The sequence below is a fragment of the Vulpes lagopus genome, chromosome 4 (genome assembly GCF_018345385.1).
Source record: "Vulpes lagopus strain Blue_001 chromosome 4, ASM1834538v1, whole genome shotgun sequence".
Taxonomy (NCBI): domain Eukaryota; kingdom Metazoa; phylum Chordata; class Mammalia; order Carnivora; family Canidae; genus Vulpes; species Vulpes lagopus.
Window position 1 is genome coordinate 88,564,956 of NC_054827.1, and position 19,244 is coordinate 88,584,199.

A 19,244-nucleotide genomic window follows, 5' to 3' on the forward strand; every position below is an offset into this window, starting at 1 on the left:
GTGTGTGTGTGTGTGTGTATGTGTGTGCCACCATTGATGTCTGTCTCTTTCTTCTTATAAGGACACTAGTCTTGTTGGATTAGGGTGCCCCCCCTTCCCCCCATGGTCTCAATTAAATTTAATTACCTCTTTAAAGGCCCTAGTTTGGCTTTGGGTCACTTGCTTCAACATGTGAATTTGTAGAGTCAGAAGTGCAGTACAGTCCATAATGATAATCTTTTGCCCTTTTTAAATTGAAAAGTTTTTTTTTAACTGTTAAGTTTTAGGAGTTATCTTTGTATTCTGGATACTAGTCTTTTGTCATTAATATGTATGGTTCCAGGTATTTCTGACAGTCTAGAATTTTTTTATTCCTTTTAAGAGTTTTTCATAGAGCAGGAACTTTTAACTTTGATGAGATCCAATTTATTAATGTTCCCTTTTATGGGCTGTGCTTTTGGTGTCAAGTTTAAAACTCTTTACTTAGTTATGTAACTGTTTTAAAAACTCTTCTGCCATGTTGAAGTAAAAATGGGATCACGAATTATACTTTTTGTTTTGTTAGGGGGAATTTGTGAATTCTTAGAAGATTCACTTAGAAATAGGGACAGGTCATTCATGAACAAAAAAAGAAACTACTGGGAGATGTTTTTTCATGGATTGTCTTCATTTTTGCAGCTCTTCCGCTTAAGGTTTTCTTTTGGACTATCTTTTAAGGGTGTTTGTATAGCAAACAGCCTTGAAAAAGAGAGATTCTTACACCCCCCTCCCCACAGTTATCTTACTTGATAACATCATTAGTGGCTTGATTATCCAAGCTGGGAATGGGGACATCTTCATTAAGTGCTCCTATTTCATCTTTCACATTCACTCATTGCATCCTATTGATTTCAACTTCTGAGTAGTTCTTGAATTTACATTTTTATCCTTATCACTAATCGCTCTGATTCATTACCACCACCTCTCCAGTGTCTTTTCTATCATGTTGCTTTCCAGATTTTTTCTTTTTGTCTTTAGTTTTATTTAATATGTTTTGTTATGGATTTCTTTTTAGGGTAAACTCACCTTATTCAATCTGAAGTTTTTTTTTTTTTTTTCCAAATATAGTAACTTTTCAGTCATTATTTCTTGGAATAGTCACCCAACCTTACCCTTTTTCTTCTCTATTTCCAAGATTCAGATGACAATAGATGTTATTTTGTTATAGTTCTGCAAGTCCTCAAAGGTCTGTATTGTTTTGAGGGGGAGTGTTTTTCTTTTTGTTTTTCCTTTGTCCTCAGTCTATTTTTTCACTGTTGTTCATAATGGGCAATTTCTCTTTTATTATGGCTCAGATCACTGATGGTTCCCTTGTCCCTTTAATACTGCTTTTGAATTTAGCCATTGTTTAGTTTTGATTCCTGTATTTTTCAGTTGTAACATTTCTGTTTGGTCTTTTATTTTTTATATATCCTACTTTTTTTCTTTAGACTTTGTAACTCTTTGCTAAGTCCTTCTATTTTTCATTTATTTCAAGAATGTTCCTAGTTGCTCATTGAAGCATTTTTATGATGACTGCTGTAAAATCTTAATCAGATAATCCTAATATTCCTGTCATTTTAGTGTTGGTATCTACTGATTATCTCTTTTCATCCAGTTTTAGATCTTCTTTGTACTTGGAATGATGAGTAATTTTTATTGAAACCTGGATATTTTGGCTATTATGAGATTCTGGATTTTATTTAGATCTTCTGTTTTATCTGGGTTTGTTTGATACCCTGCATTAGAGAAGGATGGGGGATGTGCTGCCTTAGTACTGCCAGGTCATGGTAGAAGTCCAGTTTCCCCACTCAGTCTCCATTGACACACCAGGGAGGTTGTTTTTGCTGTCCTGATGACTGACAGTCTGGGAGGAATAGAAATGCCCCTTAGCTGTTCTACATGTTTCTTCCACTAGTGTCATTGGTACCACTGGGTGGTGGTGCTGTAAATCTCGAGTGTTCACTCAGTATTTTCTTACACTAGCTCAGTGGGGAGGGATAAGGTCACTTTGTTCTTGATAGGCAGACTTAGATGTGCAAGTTCCTCACTTTGTCTTCATTGATACCATGGAGGTGCCTTGTTATCTCCTGGTGGAAATTAAAGTCTTGGCTATGGTGGCCTTTTTGATATCACTCCAGTGGGATGATTGAAGCATCTTATTACAGCATGGCAAGGTTGGAAGTGTAGGCTCCTACATCCACCTTTGCTGATAGGGGTAGGAATGGGACTTTAGTTTTTTCTCTATTGGTAGTTGCAGTAAAGTAGTTATTTTCTGAAAAAAAAAAAAAAAGTCTTGCTGGATTTTCTTTTTCTGGGTCCTTTTGGCTACAGAGATCAGGCTTTTGGAGGGCTTGTTTTATCTCTGGTTGGTATTTTTGGCTTATTAGCTTCTCAGTCTTTGATATATGTGGTAAAAATGAAACCCCAAGGAATTTAACTGTTGTTTCATTCTTTGGGTCCTGAGATCCATATTCAGTCTTTCTTCTCTCTTACCTTTCCTATTTTTTATATAATTTCTCCAGTTTCTAGTTGTATATAGAGGAATAGGGAAAAGTACATCTACTCCATCTTTTCAGAGGTGAAAAGTTATGTTTCAGGTAGTTAGTAACAAAAATTACCTCTAAACAGTCCTTGAACTGGATCCAGGTAGAAATTATTGTCTTTGTATGCTTTTTATTTGTTTTTAAGACTGCCTGTAGGCAGATTTTATTGGCAGATATAACAATGAACTCAAATTAAAAGTACAAAGTAAAAGTATAGAATCAACCCCTGTGGATATACATAAGTATCAAACTGAGTCTTTCTTGACAACATAGGGATGTACTTAATCTCTAGTTTTTAACCTGTCAAGTTTTATTATGATTTCTTATATGTGTGCTACAGTTGAAACATTCTCTTTGTTTTGATCATTTAATCCAGTTACAGAGTGACTGATAATGTAAGGAATTAGTTCTCAGGTTTTAGGTAATCTTATATTATAGGCTTTGCTAGAGTCTCATGGTCAAGTTATGCCTTTGGTCAGCTATGGATATATCTATGGGGATTTAATATTTTCAGAGGTTTACTATATAATATAAAAGAAGTTCTATTTATAGCACTAAAATATAGTTATAAAATATGATAAAAAGCAAGGTGTTTCTTTTATACAGGTAGCATAATATTTTCAAATTCCTTTCAACAGTAATATCCTACAGTAAAATACTCTCATGACTATAGATGTTAAAAAGAAAGTTTTCTTTGTCTTTTATTATAGGATGATGGTTTAGAAGACAATGAAAAGAACTTCTATGAATCTGATGATGAACAGAAGGAAAAGACTGACCAAAGGAAGAAGCCATATGCTATGGATCCAGACCATAGACTTTTAATTCGGAATACAAAGCCTTTGCTTCAGAGCAGGAATGCAGCGGTATGCTAAAACCCTTATAAGAAATAATTCACAGATTCTTTTAAACAGTGGTTAAAAGTTTGTAAGTTTAGTAAATGATTTTTCAGTGTGCTAATGGAGCATTTGTTTGGTTATACACCAAGAAATCAGGTTTCACTGTATTGGAAGACTGTGCATATTTCTCTCTTATGTGAATGTAGTTGAGAGTACTTAATCTGGTATCAGTCCATAATATTCATATGAAACTATAATAAGAGTTTTAAGAGACTAACATATAAAGAAAGTGTCTAGTATAATACCACATACATAATAAATTTTAACTGGTAGGAGTAGCGTTAAAAATCACTTTCACTTGAGTCCTCAGTTTTTGTTTTACATCTTTTTGTTTTAAATACACTTTATATTTCAAAAGAAAACAAGGGCAAAATAAAAAATTAGGAAATAAGGGCTAGCAAAACTTTAAAGAAATTAAAACATATTCCCATCACTCAGAAGTCAGTTATGTTTTGATGCATTTTCTTCTGGACCCTTTTTCTTCATAAATATACATATATTCACATGTATATGTCTACACATACATATTTTTTAAATCATGATAAAAATAATACTGTACATAGTACTTTTTAACCTTTTTTGCCTAGTCAGTCCTGTCTATTTCAATAAAGTTTTTTCTCATTTAATACCAATTTATTTTAAATTATCTTTTATAAATAGATAATTTTTTTTTTTTTTTTTTTTATAAATAGATAATTTAAACCATTATCTATTGTACCTGTTTTTTTCCCCCCTTTCTTTTTTTGGTACCTGGTTATTATAGCTCTTAAACCTCTCAAGTCTTTGCAGAAATGTTCTGGGTTTTATCTTTCCTTCCTTATAATGCTATTTATTTTTTTTCTTCTGTTCTCTGTGTTACCTGTTAACTGGAAGTTATATCTAAACATTTGATGGAGTCAAGCAAAACAGTTTTCAAATATTTTTAATTAAAAAATATTCTTAATTGTTCTGTTCAATTAATAAAAACTTTGAAAATGAGGAATTTTATTTGAGTTATCTTAAGTTTTCCAATGCCTGCAAATTTAGAGCTTAGAGTTTTGTATATGTATCTTGGTAATTAGCGGAAGTTTTTATATTATACCTGGTAATTTAGTTTCTATATCATTTTAAAATAACCATACACAGTAATAAAAAATACTATTTTACTAATGTTATAAAATATGATTATATTTTAGTGAGGCCAGCTTGGGCCAGATTGTATTTAAGTAGCTGTAACTTGCAACCTAAATTGACTATTTATCTTTGTCTTGGGAATTGAATTTATAGTGTAAATACTTACTGATCAAAAATTTTCTTGAATGGTGAAACAAATAGAAGTAGTTTGTATTTTTTTCCCTACTTATTTGATTGTATACCAAATAGAGGTAGTTTACTTTCTGTTCCAATATATTTTGGTATCCTGCTAATATGATGCTGCTAGATACGTATAAAGGTTGACTTGAAGGATTGTGAGTGGATTTCCTTGTTTTAGCCTTACTAATAGTTAAAGGAGAGACTGAGAGGATTGTGAGTGGATTTCCTTGTTTTAGCCTTACTAATAGTTAAAGGAGAGACTGAGAATTTTTTTCAGGAAACTTAGTTCATCAGTGCTGTGTAGATTGAGTTGGAGTAAAGGGACATTGGCAGCAGAATGTTGGGAGGCTATTTTAACAGTGTGGATAAGGTGACATGGTATGAGTAGTTAGGAATAAAAGATTACTTATAGGATATACTTTATCCTGAATGCCCATAATTTAACTGTAGAAGGTCTATTTGTATATTTTAGTCATTTTGGACTTTGATGATATGGGAGCTTTTGGCTTTTACAAATTAGACTATAAATTTCAAATTCTAGTTATTTTTTTATTATGATTTTTAAAAAGATTTTTATTTATGAGAGAGAGAGAGAGAGAGAGAGGCAGAGGGAGAAGCAGGCCCCATGCAGAGAGCCCCACGTGGGACTCGATTCCTGGTCTTCAGGATCACACCTTGGGCCAGAGGCAGCACTAAATCGCTAAGCCACTGGAGCTGCCCTCAAATTCCAGTTTTTGAAAAAACTTTAAACTTTTAGATTTGTAAATACTAGGGAAAAAGGAAAGTATGTACCTCCTGTGGGTTTGAAGGAGTGCCCTAATTAATCTATTAGAAGAGATGACATACTGAGCCATCTAGAATCTTAAAAAGTGACAAATAGAAAGTAAGTTTACCTCTTTGCCAGTAGCACTGGACTATTTTTAATAGAAAAAGGTTTAATTTCTTTAAAATACATTATGGTTAAGTTTCAGCTTTCCTTTTAAAAATTTTATTTGAGAGAAAGCAAGAGAGAAAGAGAGAGAGCGCGTGCGAGCCTAAGGGGGGTGAGTGGGGGTGGTAGAGGGAAAAGCAGACTTTCTGCTGAGCAGGAAGCCCAATGTGGGGCTCAATCCCAGGACCCCAGAATCATGACCTGAGCTGAAGGCAGGTAGAGTCACCCAGGCACCCTTATTTTATAAGATTTTAAATTCAAGAGATTTTGTTCTGTAATTACTGTCTATTTGTGGATCACAGTTAAATAAAATATCCTTACATTCCTCTAATTCTCAAGTAGTATCTGAAAGCTATAAATCATCCTTGTAAAAAATAGTGCAGCAAAGTGCCAAGAATAGTAAATTTAGGACTCTGTGAACTGTATTTTTTTTTAAGTTTCTTAAATATATAGAATAAAAAACAATTTTTTTTAAATGTTTGTTAGTTTTGGAAGGAACTCCTTTTATCTCAAGCACCCTTAGGTATTGCATACTCTTTAAGCATATGTAAAACTCCCACCATATATTTGTTAGAACTTTATAGAACAAGCAGAAGGTAATATTAATATATTTTCTGAACTAAAGTCAAGATGATAGAACTAGTGTAGCTCTATCTCTGCATTTGTCACAGGTTGAATTGGATAATGTTTCAGTTTGGTCTTTTGAACTTTGAATCTAGGTATAGAGGTGTGTCGAGGAAACAGTACTCTTAAATTTTATGACAGAAGTTCCTATCACTCTTACAGTGGTTTTGAAGAAAACACTAGTTTTAAAGTTCTGCATTTTGGAGAAAAAGATTATTTCAAATGCTGCTATTTTAGAGGGATTGTTTTAACAGAGGTCATTTAATTATAATTTTAATGTACCAATTTTTTAAACTTTCAAAAGCTTACTTGTTACTTCTGGGCTTCAGTTGGAAAGATATGCTTACAACTTTTAAAATATTCCCAATCTCAAAGCAACAGCAACACTATTAAGAGTTTGGGATTTGGAGTGCTATGTAAAGCTTTGCTATATACTGGCTGATAGAGTTTGTGTAGTTCATTTAACATCCTTTTTCTGATAACACTTCTTTTCTTTTTTTTGAGGATGTGTTAGTTTCCTGGGGCTGTCATAACAAATTACCACAGATCAGGTGAATTAAAACAGCAGAAATTTATTTTCATACTTTGTAGGAAGCTGAAAGTCCAAAATCAAGGCATCAAAGGGTTGATTACTTCTGGTGGCTTTAAGGAAGCAACTACTTTTTGCTAGTTTATAGTGGTTGCCAGCAGTTCTGCATTCATTGGCTTACAGATTCATCACTCCAGTCACTGCCTCCACCTTTACATTTTCTCTTCATGTCTCTCTGTGTTCTTTTCTCTCTCTTTTTTTTTTTTATTAAAAAATTTTTTTTTAAATTTTTATTTATTTATGATAGTCACAGAGAGAGAGAGAGAGAGAGAGAGAGAGGCAGAGACATAGGCAGAGGGAGAAGCAGGCTCCGTGCACCGGGAGCCTGATGTGGGATTCGATCCCGGGTCTCCAGGATCGTGCGCTGGGCCAAAGGCAAGCGCCAAACCACTGGGCCACCCAGGGATCCCTCTTTTCTCTTTTATAAGGACACTCATTGGATTTAGGGCCTACCCTAATCCAGTGTGATCTCATCTCCATCTTTACCTTAGTAATTTTTGCAAAGACTCTTACCTCCAAGTAAGGTCACATTCTGAGGGTAGACATGAATTCTTGGGAGGACACTGTTCAGCCTGCTTGGAAGGGTAGCAACATATTCATTTTACTTCACAGGAATTTTATAGGAGTTAAGAAAACAATATATGTAAGAGGAATGTACTTTGAAACTGTAGAGTGCTCCCATGTTCATAGTTCTTACTGTTTTCTTGCTTTACCTTTTAGGTGGTTATGGCAGTTGCACAGCTGTATTGGCACATATCACCAAAATCTGAAGTTGGCATTATTTCTAAATCACTAGTGCGTTTACTTCGTAGTAATAGGTAGGACTTGATTTTGTTTTTCCTTTAAAAGTAATGTTTGAACAAATGTAATCTGTCTTTCAGACATTCATTACATGATTCTGTGTTCTGTCTATAAGGTTTCATACTTAAGGGATCATCATAAAAGCCTTTTATGGGATTTATCTCTAAGTTCATGATAAGTATAAAATTTCTTTTAAACTCAAACCCAAAGGGATTGAAAATATTTTGGCAAAGTTTAAGATCAGATTTTTGTGGTTGTTTTGTTTCCCGTGTTTTAAAAATTATAACGTAGTTTCAATTCTTTAGCTTACCCTGAGTATTTTGTTGTAATTAGTTACTTTAAATATAAAATTTCTTTCATTGAGTGCTTACTTTTGCTAATGGAGTTGGTGTGGGGGGGGGATGCATGTTTCTTTTTGTCTTTATAGCACCACTAACTGCTTAGCTCTAGATTGACTTTTGTCATTATGAGATCCTTTGTGTTCCTATTCTTTCCTATGTCTTTATACATAGTTATTCTTTTCCTTTTTATCAGTTCAGTAATTTTTCTTTTCTGTAGCTAGTTCAAAAGTTATCAGAAGGATCTGGAATGTATGTTTCACATGAAGCTTTATACTAGATCCAGTTCTACCTTCATTTCTTAATATATTTGGACATAAAATAACAGGACGTTTTTTTTTTTTTAATCTTTCTTATCACAGTGGCCAGAACTGACACAATGAGCATCTAATTAAGAGTTTATATTAATTGTATGGTCATGTTTATTCCATTAGCCTTAAGAATACTTCCTTGAGTATGTTCAGAGCAGCTATAGTATAGGCTTTTACATCTTAGGAACACAGAATTGTAAAAGAGATTTTAACTTTTCCTCATGATGAATCAAATCTTATTTATTAGTAGTTTATAGGAAAAGTGTGTTTAAAAAGAAGACATAAATATCTAAGATTTATTTATTTTTTAAATATCTAAGATTTACCTGAAACTTTTTAATATTATATTTGAATTCAATATAAAACTTATTGCTGATTTCTTTGGTTGTTTAATATACTGTTTACATAAGGGCACTTAATTGGAAAACATATCCAGTGAAAAATCTCCTTTAATTTTTAGGGAGGTGCAGTATATTGTCCTACAGAATATAGCAACTATGTCAATTCAGAGAAAGGTATGTACATTGTGAACATATAATTCAAGAGAGAAATGAATGTATTAGTGCCATAAATGTATTTATATATTTATTTTTATAATCTAGGGTATGTTTGAACCTTATCTGAAGAGTTTCTATGTTAGGTCAACTGATCCAACTATGATCAAAATACTGAAGGTATGCATGCTTTTATTCTTCTGGTACCTTTAGTACATTTTTACTTTGAAGATACTGCTAAAGCTTCTATTATCTGCAAAATGGACATCTACTTTTTAAAAAACACATTTAGGGATTTTCCTTATACTTTCTAAACTTTATTATTATATCCAGTTACTATGCTGCATCCTAATAATACAAAGCTTATACATACTCCCTGCACCTTGAATAACACATTGTATACTGAAGGAGACAGATGTGTAAATAGATAATTTTAGTACTTTGTGTTTGTTAAGTGATATAGAGATTTGAGTTGAGTACTGGGCAGAACAGAAAGAGGGGGTTAATTCTTTAGGATTTATGGAAGACTTGTGGAAGGATGATGCTTGAGTGGATCTTAAAAAAATATTTTTGTGAACTTTTTTGTTTTGGTTGGTAGATTGAATAGGAGGTTGTGGATTTGGGAATAGGAGAAAGAAACAGTTAATACTAACAGATTATGAAGGAGTGTTCAGGGAGTAATAACTACATTATAGAACGTAGTTAGAGATATAAAGATGTGAAAATTAATATGATACTTAGAAAAATAAATAGTATAGAATAGAAAGCATGGAAACAGATCCATGTATATGAAGAATACTGGAATGATTGGTTATTCACATGGAAACTGCATGTAATCCTAAGAAAATAGAATATATCTCCACATTGTAGGATATTTTGGAAAATAATTGGTTTGTAGTTATCAAAAATGTCAAGCTTGTAAAGGTAAAAGAAAGGTTGAGAAACTTTCAGACAGAAGGAGACTAAAGATAAAACTGAACATAATGTGTGATAATGAACTAGATCCCTTTATTATATATGATTGAGATAATTAGTGAAACTTAAATGGGAGTGATGACTGCATGCATGTATGTATCAGTGTTAATTTCTTGTTTTTCTTGGTTCTGTTGTGTTCTATAGGACAATGTCCTTGCTGTAGGGAATATACATAAAGCATTTGGGGATGATGTGGTGTCACATTGGCAACTCTCAAATGATTCAGATCAAAATAGTTTTTTTTTTACCCTTTCTATATATTTAAGATTGTTTTTAAAAATTGTATAATGAAAATGTTTTCTTCAAAATAAAATGCAAAGTGTAGCTATAATCTGAGAAAAAATATTCCCAGTACATATATCTAAAAAATGACTAGTACTCAAAATATATAAAGAACTTCTACAATCGATCCCTTTTAAGTGGAGTGTTTAGACCATTTATTTTTAATGTAATTACTAATATGACTGTATACACACACACACGCACACACACACACACACACACACATCTTATGTTTTGTTTTCTATTTGTCCCATCTGTTCTCTGTTCCTTTTTTCTTTTTTCTTGCTTTCCTTCAGATTATTTGAATATTTTTTACAAGAAAGAACTGAAACTTTTTAAGTGAGCCTATTGGAGATAGTCTTTTATTTTATTTTATTTATTCATGAGAGACACACAGAAAGAGGCAGAGACAGAGGCAGAGGGAGAAGCCGGCTCTCTATGGGGAGCCCAGTGTGGGACTCGATCCTGGAACCCCAGAATCACACCCTGACCCAAAGGCAGGTGTTCAGCCAACCATTGAGCCCCAGGAGTCCAAGAGATAGACTTTCAGTTGCATATTCTTATAACTGTGAATCCAGAAGAAGAAATTAAAATGTCCCAAGTGTTTGGAATGGTAGGATGAATGAGAACAAATCAGTCAAAAGAATTAATTGGTATTTGGAAAACAGAGATATTACATGGGCAAGTTGTTTTCTAACTTTGTTAATAAAGGAATAAAAGTGCCAAACTACCTTAAATTGTTTAATTAGATATAAATTGTAAAGTTGGGACAAACAGGGAAGATGTAGGATTCTCTTTTTCCTAATTGTTTTGAAGCATTACATAATTATCTGTTCTCTATTTGGAAATGTAGGAAGACAAACTTCACCAGAAGGGTATAATGCCTCACAACATTTGTAACAATGTGACTTCTTTTAAAAACAAAAATTCTCTATCAAATTAAATTAATAGACAGATTGATCGATTGGTCAATTGCAGGTTGGCACCTGGGTGGCTCAGTTGGTTAAGTGTCTGCCGTCAGCTCAGGTAATGATCCTGGGGTCCTGGGATCCAGCCCTGCATTGGCCTCCCTGCTCAGTGGGGAGTCTGATTCTCCCCACTGTCCTCTCCCTCTGCTGCTCCCCCTGCTTGTTCTCTCTTTCAGTCTTGTTCTCTCTGTCAAATAAATAAATAAAAATAAAAACAAAAATTACCTTTCTGTGAAATGCCTGGTCTTTATTAAATTAATCCTTTTTATTTGTGTTTTACAATGTTACTATCTCTTTTTTTCTACTGTAGCTTGAAATTTTGACAAACTTGGCAAATGAAGCCAACATATCAACTCTGCTTCGAGAATTTCAGGTTTGTATACAGTGCTAATTATAAAATAACTTCTAAATCATTTGTTAAGTGTACAGTGAACTATACATCTTTCTCAATTCACAAGTAGGCAATTGTGTTAAATAAAACAGTGATTTGGGACAAGATCGAGAAAAGAAATTTATAAATTTCTACACATAAACATCAACTACAAATTTAAATGTTAAGGGAAATGAAATAGTAGTCCCTTTCATGTTTTCATAGAATTTGAAGGAGTAGTTTATAACTATACTTTTTTATCTTTAAATTATGTTATTGGGAAGGATTCCATATCTCTGGGCTGTCATTATCACTAGTCCATTCCATATTCTGCATTCTGAAAATGGTTTCACTTCTTATCTGGTTGTCCTGTTTATTAACCTATCACTCTTTTAGATAGTGTCCAATTGCTCCTGTCATGATGTTTTTTTTATCATTGTTTTTGTTTTGTACTTTAATAAACCATTAATGCTATGGATGGGATGCCTCCCAGCTATGCACCCTTTAAAAAGTATTATTTAACAATTACCTCATGGGTATATGCCCTTTAAGATGGAGGGGTCAGCTCTGGACACTTAGTGGTTAATGATAGCAATAGAAAACCTAATATTAATATTACAAATTGTGTATCTCATCAGCAGTTTTCTTAGTAAAAATATACCACATGCTACACGCAAATCAGTTTTTGTCAACTCTCCACTTTTATGGATTTTATTTATTTTGTTGCCATTATCCTCCTATATACCTATATTAAATTTCCTTTTAGCTACATAAATATTGTATTTTTTTTAACTGGGGGACCTTATACATTTAACAGTAGTAGTAGAATATTATAGCATGCCTATAATTTATAATTTTATAACTGGATTACTGTACTTTTATGCTATATATTTTTCTAGAAGTATTCCTTGTAAACTTAGGATGTTTTAGGGTGCCTGGGTGACTTAGTTGGTTAAACATGCAGTCTTGATTTCAGCTAAGGTCATGATCTCAGGGTTGTGAGATTGAGCCCCAAGTTGGGTTCTGTATTGGGTGTGGAGCCTGCTTAAGATTCTCTTTCCTGGGCAGCCCCGGTGGTGCAGTGGTTTAGTGCCGCCTGCAGCCTGAGGTGTGATCCTGGAGACCTGGGATCGAGTCCCGCGTCAGGCTCCCTGTATGGAGCCTGCTTCTCCCTCTGCCTGTGTCTTGCCTCTTCTCTCTCTCTCTCTCTGTCATGAATAAATAAATTAAAAAAAAAAAAAAAAAAAGATTCTCTTTCCTTCTCCCTTTGCTCCTCCCCTGCAAATAAAAAATTTTTAAAAAATAAATTAGAATGTTTTGGATACCCAGTCGTCTTTTATTTATATATGCCAGAAAATACAGTATCTCAAGTTCTTGTCAAGTAATATATACCTAGAGAACATTAATTGGGTTTGATTTCTATTTCATTTTTATAAATTTGCTTTTTTTTTTTTTTAAGTAGTTTAGTTTTTGTCTCAGTCTTTCTATTTGTCTCTTTTCTTATTATACGTAAACTGTTTGGGTGTCCTTTTGCTATCAGCTTCCTGCTATGTTAAGTTTACTGTGGATGTAGGTGGTGCATCTCAGGCAATTTTATAGCATTGTTTAGTTGTACAGAGGTGACACACTGGACCTATTTCAAAATATTGGTGTCTAGCCACTTCATCTAATATTAGGATTTTTAATAAAGTCCATCATTTAGTTAGACTTTCTAATATATTCTTTTTTTATGTATCTACTTTTATCACTGTCAGCATTTGTGCCTTATTTGTGTGGTTTATGGGTTACGTTTATAGGTATGACCAGCTTACTTAAAACTTTTTGAGTAAAACAGAATTTTTCTAAAGACATATATTTTTTATGTTTATTTTTTTAAGATTTATTTATTTTTTTCATGAGAGAGAGAGGGAGAGAGAGAGAGAGTTAGAAACATATGCAGAGGGAGAAGCAGGCTCTTAGCAGGAGCCTGATGTTGGACTTAATCCCAGATCCCGGGATCACGACCTGAGCTGAAGGCAGCTGCCCAACCGCTGAGCCACCCAGGTGTCCCAAGACACATATTTTTTAATTGAGAAAATTAGGTCATCAGCTAGAAAGTGGTTTAAATATAATCGATCTTTCCTACATGGAACTAAGAGAATTTAATTTTTTTCTTCAGTATTTAATCCTATTCTTGGTACTGCTTTCACAAAATCCATATGGTTTTAGATGTTCTTAGATTTTCTCTTCTATTTGTCATTTTGGCACCATTTAAATATACATCCTCTTTGGTATGTTAAATAACCATAGTGTTAATTCTATATTACGTACTTCTCATTTGAGGTTCGGAATCTTTTTTAAAAAAATTTCAGTTGAGGGTTGCCTGGTTGGCTTAGTCAATAAAACATGTGATGCTTGATTTCAGATTGAGACTGAGCTGCACATGGAGAGGAAAGCTTATTTCTAAAAAATAAATAAATAAAAATTCAGTTGAAAATGGGCTTTTAAATTTTTACATACATTGTAATATATAAATATATATTATATTTTATACACATAAAGCATGTTAATTTCTATAAACAATAAAAGCTCTTTTTAAATTAGGAAAGTTAGGGCAGCCCGGTGGCCCAGCAGTTTTGCTCTGCCTTCAGCCCGGGGTGTGATCCTGGAGATCCGGGATCAAGTCCCACATCAGGCTCCCTCCATGGAGCCTGCTTCTCCCTCTGCCTGTGCCTCTGCCTTTCTCTCTCTCTCTCTCTGTCTGTCATGAATAAATAAATAAAATCTTAAAAAAAATAAATTAGGAAAGTTATAATCAAAGTGAAATTCTTTACAGCTATAGTAAATTTTGTGAAGATCTTTGTTGTTATTAAGTTAGTGATTTCTTTTTAAGTTTATATAAGTACATAGTTTAAAATATGTTTTCAAAACATTCTTTTAAAGAAAATCTATTTCAAAAGTCTGGTATTTTGTTACAAACTGAGTATTTTAAAAGTCTATTGGAATACTGCTTATTGTAGCTATTATAGTTTTACTACCATTCAGATACCATTTTGAAAATGTTTGTCATAGTATTTTTGTCCATTTCCTCTTCTCCTAACTTTAGATTTAGTGTCTCTGAAAAAAGCAACCCTTTTTTTCATAGATTCACAGATGCTGCTGGTTAAATGAACTGAAACCTCCAAAGAGAGAGTTCTCATCATCTCTTTCAACCTTGCACTTAAACTAATTGCTGTCTTTGGGTGACTGCTCCCTACTATCTGTTTTGGAGTCACAAGCCTCTGTGGCCACAGGTGAATGAACCTGGCTTGAAAATGTGCCTCTTCTGTGGGCACATTCTTTAAGTAAAAAAACAAAATTAAATTAAGCTAAGTCATCATTTGGACCTGTTGTGCATATAAATGAGAATATTCATATTATAAAATTTGTTTTTTTTTTTTTACAAAGCTTAATATCTTTTTGTTTACTTGATATTACCAAAGTATAAACTAATTGAAATGATATTTTTTAGACCTATGTGAAAAGCCAGGATAAACAGTTTGCAGCAGCCACTATTCAAACGATAGGCAGATGTGCAACCAACATCTCAGAAGTCACTGACACATGCCTCAGTGGCCTGGTATGTCTCTTGTCCAACAGAGATGGTAAGTTGACGATTTAATTTTATTTGCAAGTAATTTATCATTTGGATATTCTTGGCATGATCTTCAAATTGTAACGTTTTCAACATTGCATTTTAGTGTTTCCTGTATGTCAGTAGCATGGTCATGATGAGAGTAGCATTTGATCTTTGAAATACAAAGATATACACGCACACTTTTGTCTTGTTTTAGTAAATCAGATAATAAACTTACAGTATTTTTCATAAATAGGAAAATATAATTTTTGAAAGTATAATTTGTTTATTTCTTTACATTTCAGTCACCTTCATTATACCCTTTCTACAAAGGTTCTATTTTGCTGCTTTTAATGACATGTAAGTCATGTATTTGTATTGGTTCACCTGCAGAGGGTGCTAAAAGCCGGCAAATGGCTAAAAGGCATATAACATGGAGAAGTGGCTAGATCAAAAAAGAATGTTTATTATGTACCTTCAAAGGTTTTTTTCCAGAAACTCATCTAATGATTTTATATTCAATATGAAACTTAATTTAAAAATCATCCGTTTGAAACAACTTCGTGTTTTTAAGCCAAACAACACGTAAACATTTTGTAAAACTGGGTAGGTGATAACCAGTGAAATCTATAATCTAGATGTCATACTGTTCTGTGGTAAAATGTCAGTTATTTCTGTGGTATGGCTTCAGAGCAAGTAAAGCCAATAAATGTCAGTTATTTCTGTGGTATGGCTTCAGAGCAAGTAAAGCCATTTGGGGAAAGATAAATATCGGTCAACTTTCACCTTTATAATAATTTATGTATAGAATTTTTATTATAATTGTATATTTGATTAAAACATTTTTTAGGAAAAGCTCAATTTTTTGTGTAAAATCATTGAAGTTATTTGTGGAATACTAAGTATAATTATGTCATATTTAGGCATATACAACATAGCACAAGTTGAAACATAAGAAAATTGATCATTTTACATTTATATTATTTTGTTTTTCACTACAATAACTGTTATCCCTAATTATGAATTCTCAAATGTAGATCTCTTTAGAAAACTATGCCATTGTGATAAGCATTTCTAATGAAAACAAACCGAAACAAAATTTTGCCCAATTAGGAGTGATTTTTTTTTACTGTGAATATAAAAATATAAACTTGGGATCCCTGGGTGGCGCAGCGGTTTGGCGCCTGCCTTTGGCCCATGGTGCGATCCTGGAGACCCGGGATCGAATCCCACGTCGGGCTCCCGGTGCATGAGCCTGCTTCTCCCTCTGCCTGTGTCTCTGCCTCTCTCTCTCTCTGTGACTATCATAAGTAAATAAATAAAAAATAATAAAAAAAAAAGATTTAAAAAAAAATAAAAATAAATAAAAATAAAAATATAAACTTGAACCATGTAAACTTAAGGTAATAAGATGGGTAGAACATTTTTCTACATTCAGTATTAAAACTAACTAAGTTGCAACAAACATTTCAAGGAAATAGATTTTTTTTTTAAAGTTTACTATAAAATGTAACTAGAGAAGATTAGGATGCTCAATGGCATTCATTTTACCTATATCTACTTCTCATCCCTTTTGTCTCTATTTCTGTGTCACACATTAAAATGTGAGTTGAAAAACATGTTTTATTTCCTGTATCTTAATAATAACTTTCTTCTTGATTGTATATGACACATTTCTTGGAAAAATATTTCCAGAACATTAGGGATTATGAACCAAGATTTACCAGGTAATTATTTTAAAATTTAGCTGCATATGAAAAGTACTACAAGCTAGTTAGTATACTCAGTGGTTCTTTTAAATACAAAGTATATTATTTAAGGTTTCTGAATTCTAGTTTTTGACCATTTTTTCTCATGTGAAATTTTCAAGTTGTGGATTTTAAAGCAATTATCTCTACTTCAGCTTTGTAAATTTCTTGAAAGTATTTTTTATTGACTTTGATTTAAAAGATGAATATTCTACCCTAGTAGTACTTTGAAGGGAAGAGTAGATTGTTTTATAATTAGATTATGGGAGACTAATATAATCTATATTCACTCTTAAAAGTAGGAAGATTTACTAATTTAAACTCTGTTATTTTGATGTTTAGGATTTTGTTTTTGGTAAATCAAAACCGTCATTATGGGATCCCTGGGTGGCGCAGAGGTTTGGCGCCTGCCTTTGGCCCAGGGCGCGATCCTGGAGACCCGGGATCGAATCCCACGTCAGGCTCCCGGTGCATGGAGCCTGCTTCTCCCTCTGCCTGTATCTCTGCCTCTCTCTCTCTCTCTCTGTGACTATCATAAATAAATAAAAATTAAAAAAAAAACCGTCATTATAACAATGGCCTTTTTCCCTGCAGTTTGAATATTTTAGAAACTTAAATTGTCCATATTTTGGTTGCATAATCATCATTAGCCTATAGTGTCTCGTTCTTAATTCTTTTTCATATGTGCTATACTTTTGTAGTTCGAAAACCTCATTAAAAGTGGTAAAAGGGGGAGGGGGATCCCTGGGTGGCTCAGCGGTTTAGCGCCTGCCTTTGGCCCAGGGCGCAATCCTGGAGTCCTGGGATCGAGTCCCACATCGGGCTCCTTGTGTGGAGCCTGCTTCTCCCTCCTCCTGTGTCTCTGCCTCTCTATGTCTATCATAAATAAATAAATCTTTTAAAAAAAAGAAGTGGTAAAACAGGGGCGCCTGGGTAGCTCAATCAGTTAAGCATCTGCCTTCGGCTCAGGTCATGATCCTGGGGTCCTGAGATTGAGCCCCTCAAGCCCCATGGAGGGCTCCCTGCTCAGTGGGTTGTCAGCTTTTCTTTGTCCCTCTGCTTCTCCCCCCACTCATGTTCTCTCTCAAATAAATAAAATCTTAAAAAAAAAAGTAGTAAAACAAATATGGAGAATATTTATGCTAAAATCAGTAATATTAAAGAAAGTAATAATATTTTTAACTTTAAAATGACCAATCCAGACAACAGAGCTCCTTTCTTCTATTAAAAGATCTGCTTTTAGGAATAGGTGTCAAGAATGAGGTCTCAGTTTCTTTAAAATCTATATAGTCTTTTGAGGTTCTAAGGATCTGTGGTTTTTGATATTAATACAAATATCTCATCATCTGTTCAGATAATGTATCTTAAAACCTTAGGGACAGCAGTTAGACTCCATTCTTTTTTCCATATATTTAACACATTCTTTTTAGATCTGTAGGGTTTTTGTTTGTTTGTTTGTTTGTTTTTAATGTCATTGACTTCTCCTTTGACACGGAGAGGACTTTTCTAGGCAGACTTGAAGCTTGCCTAAAATAGTTTGGTATCACTATCTAAGATTAATTTGACAAATTTCTCAAGGACCTTTATGAGAAATTGCATATCTGCATTTCATCTGGCTTAGGATAATTTAATTGTCTAAGGTAATTTACTTCTGGTAACCTATTAGCAAAATTTGCTTGTCTGAATAACCTTACCATCAATTGTAAACTAAAAGGATTGGGGCAGAGGACTATTTTTGTTGTTGTTTCATTTAGTTTTACATAATTCAATAAATATTTATTGAGAACTGGAATACATTGGGGGTAATTAGTATATGTTGAATAGCTAAATAAGATACTCATTCAGCCTATAAAAGGTTCCTGCATTTACAGAGTTAACAGTCCAATGAAAGGAGACAGTAATATAAAACAAGTGTATTATAGTTCTGTGTATTGACCACTTACTCTGTTGTGAGCTATCCGCTAACATGCAGAACTACACTACCTGTGTTTGAAAGTTAATGCTGTCTTGAATAAATTACTCAATCTCCCTGTGCTTCAGATTCTTCATTTGTAAAATGAGGATAATAGTAGACCGTAGTAACCTTGAAGACAATGCTAGGTGAAATAAACCTGCCACAAAAAGCCAAATATTGAATGATTCCGCTTTGTGTGAGAAGCCTAAAATAGTCAAATTCATAGAATTAGAGAGTGGAATGCAAGTAGCCAGTGGTGGAGGAAAAGGGAACCCAGGGAATTACTAAACAGAAAACGTAATGTTTCATTTAAGCAAGTTGAATAAGCTCTAGAGATTTGCTGTACAATATTATACCTATAGTCAACATTAATGTAACTAAATTTTGTTATGAGGGTAGATCTCATGTTAGGTGTTCGTACCAAAATGAAATTAAATTTTAAAAATTGGGCTATACATCTTAGAGTAAGGACCATGAGGTTTTGTTAAGGACAAGGCAGAAGCCAGGAAAGGTCCAGAATACAGAATCA

At 33.4% G+C, this 19,244-nt stretch overlaps 1 protein-coding gene across 7 annotated transcripts in view; it reads left to right on the forward strand.

The window, feature by feature from the left end:
• AP3B1 (adaptor related protein complex 3 subunit beta 1) overlaps window positions 1-19,244 on the forward strand; it is a 262,968-nt gene that overhangs the window by 107,773 nt on the left and 135,951 nt on the right. For all 7 annotated transcript variants that reach the window (XM_041752074.1, XM_041752073.1, XM_041752077.1 and 4 more), the window contains 6 exons: window positions 3,254-3,409; window positions 7,600-7,697; window positions 8,790-8,844; window positions 8,932-9,003; window positions 11,359-11,421; window positions 14,909-15,041. In XM_041752074.1, coding sequence (XP_041608008.1) covers window positions 3,254-3,409; window positions 7,600-7,697; window positions 8,790-8,844; window positions 8,932-9,003; window positions 11,359-11,421; window positions 14,909-15,041 — 577 coding nt within the window. The remainder of the gene's footprint in view (window positions 1-3,253; window positions 3,410-7,599; window positions 7,698-8,789; window positions 8,845-8,931; window positions 9,004-11,358; window positions 11,422-14,908; window positions 15,042-19,244) is intronic.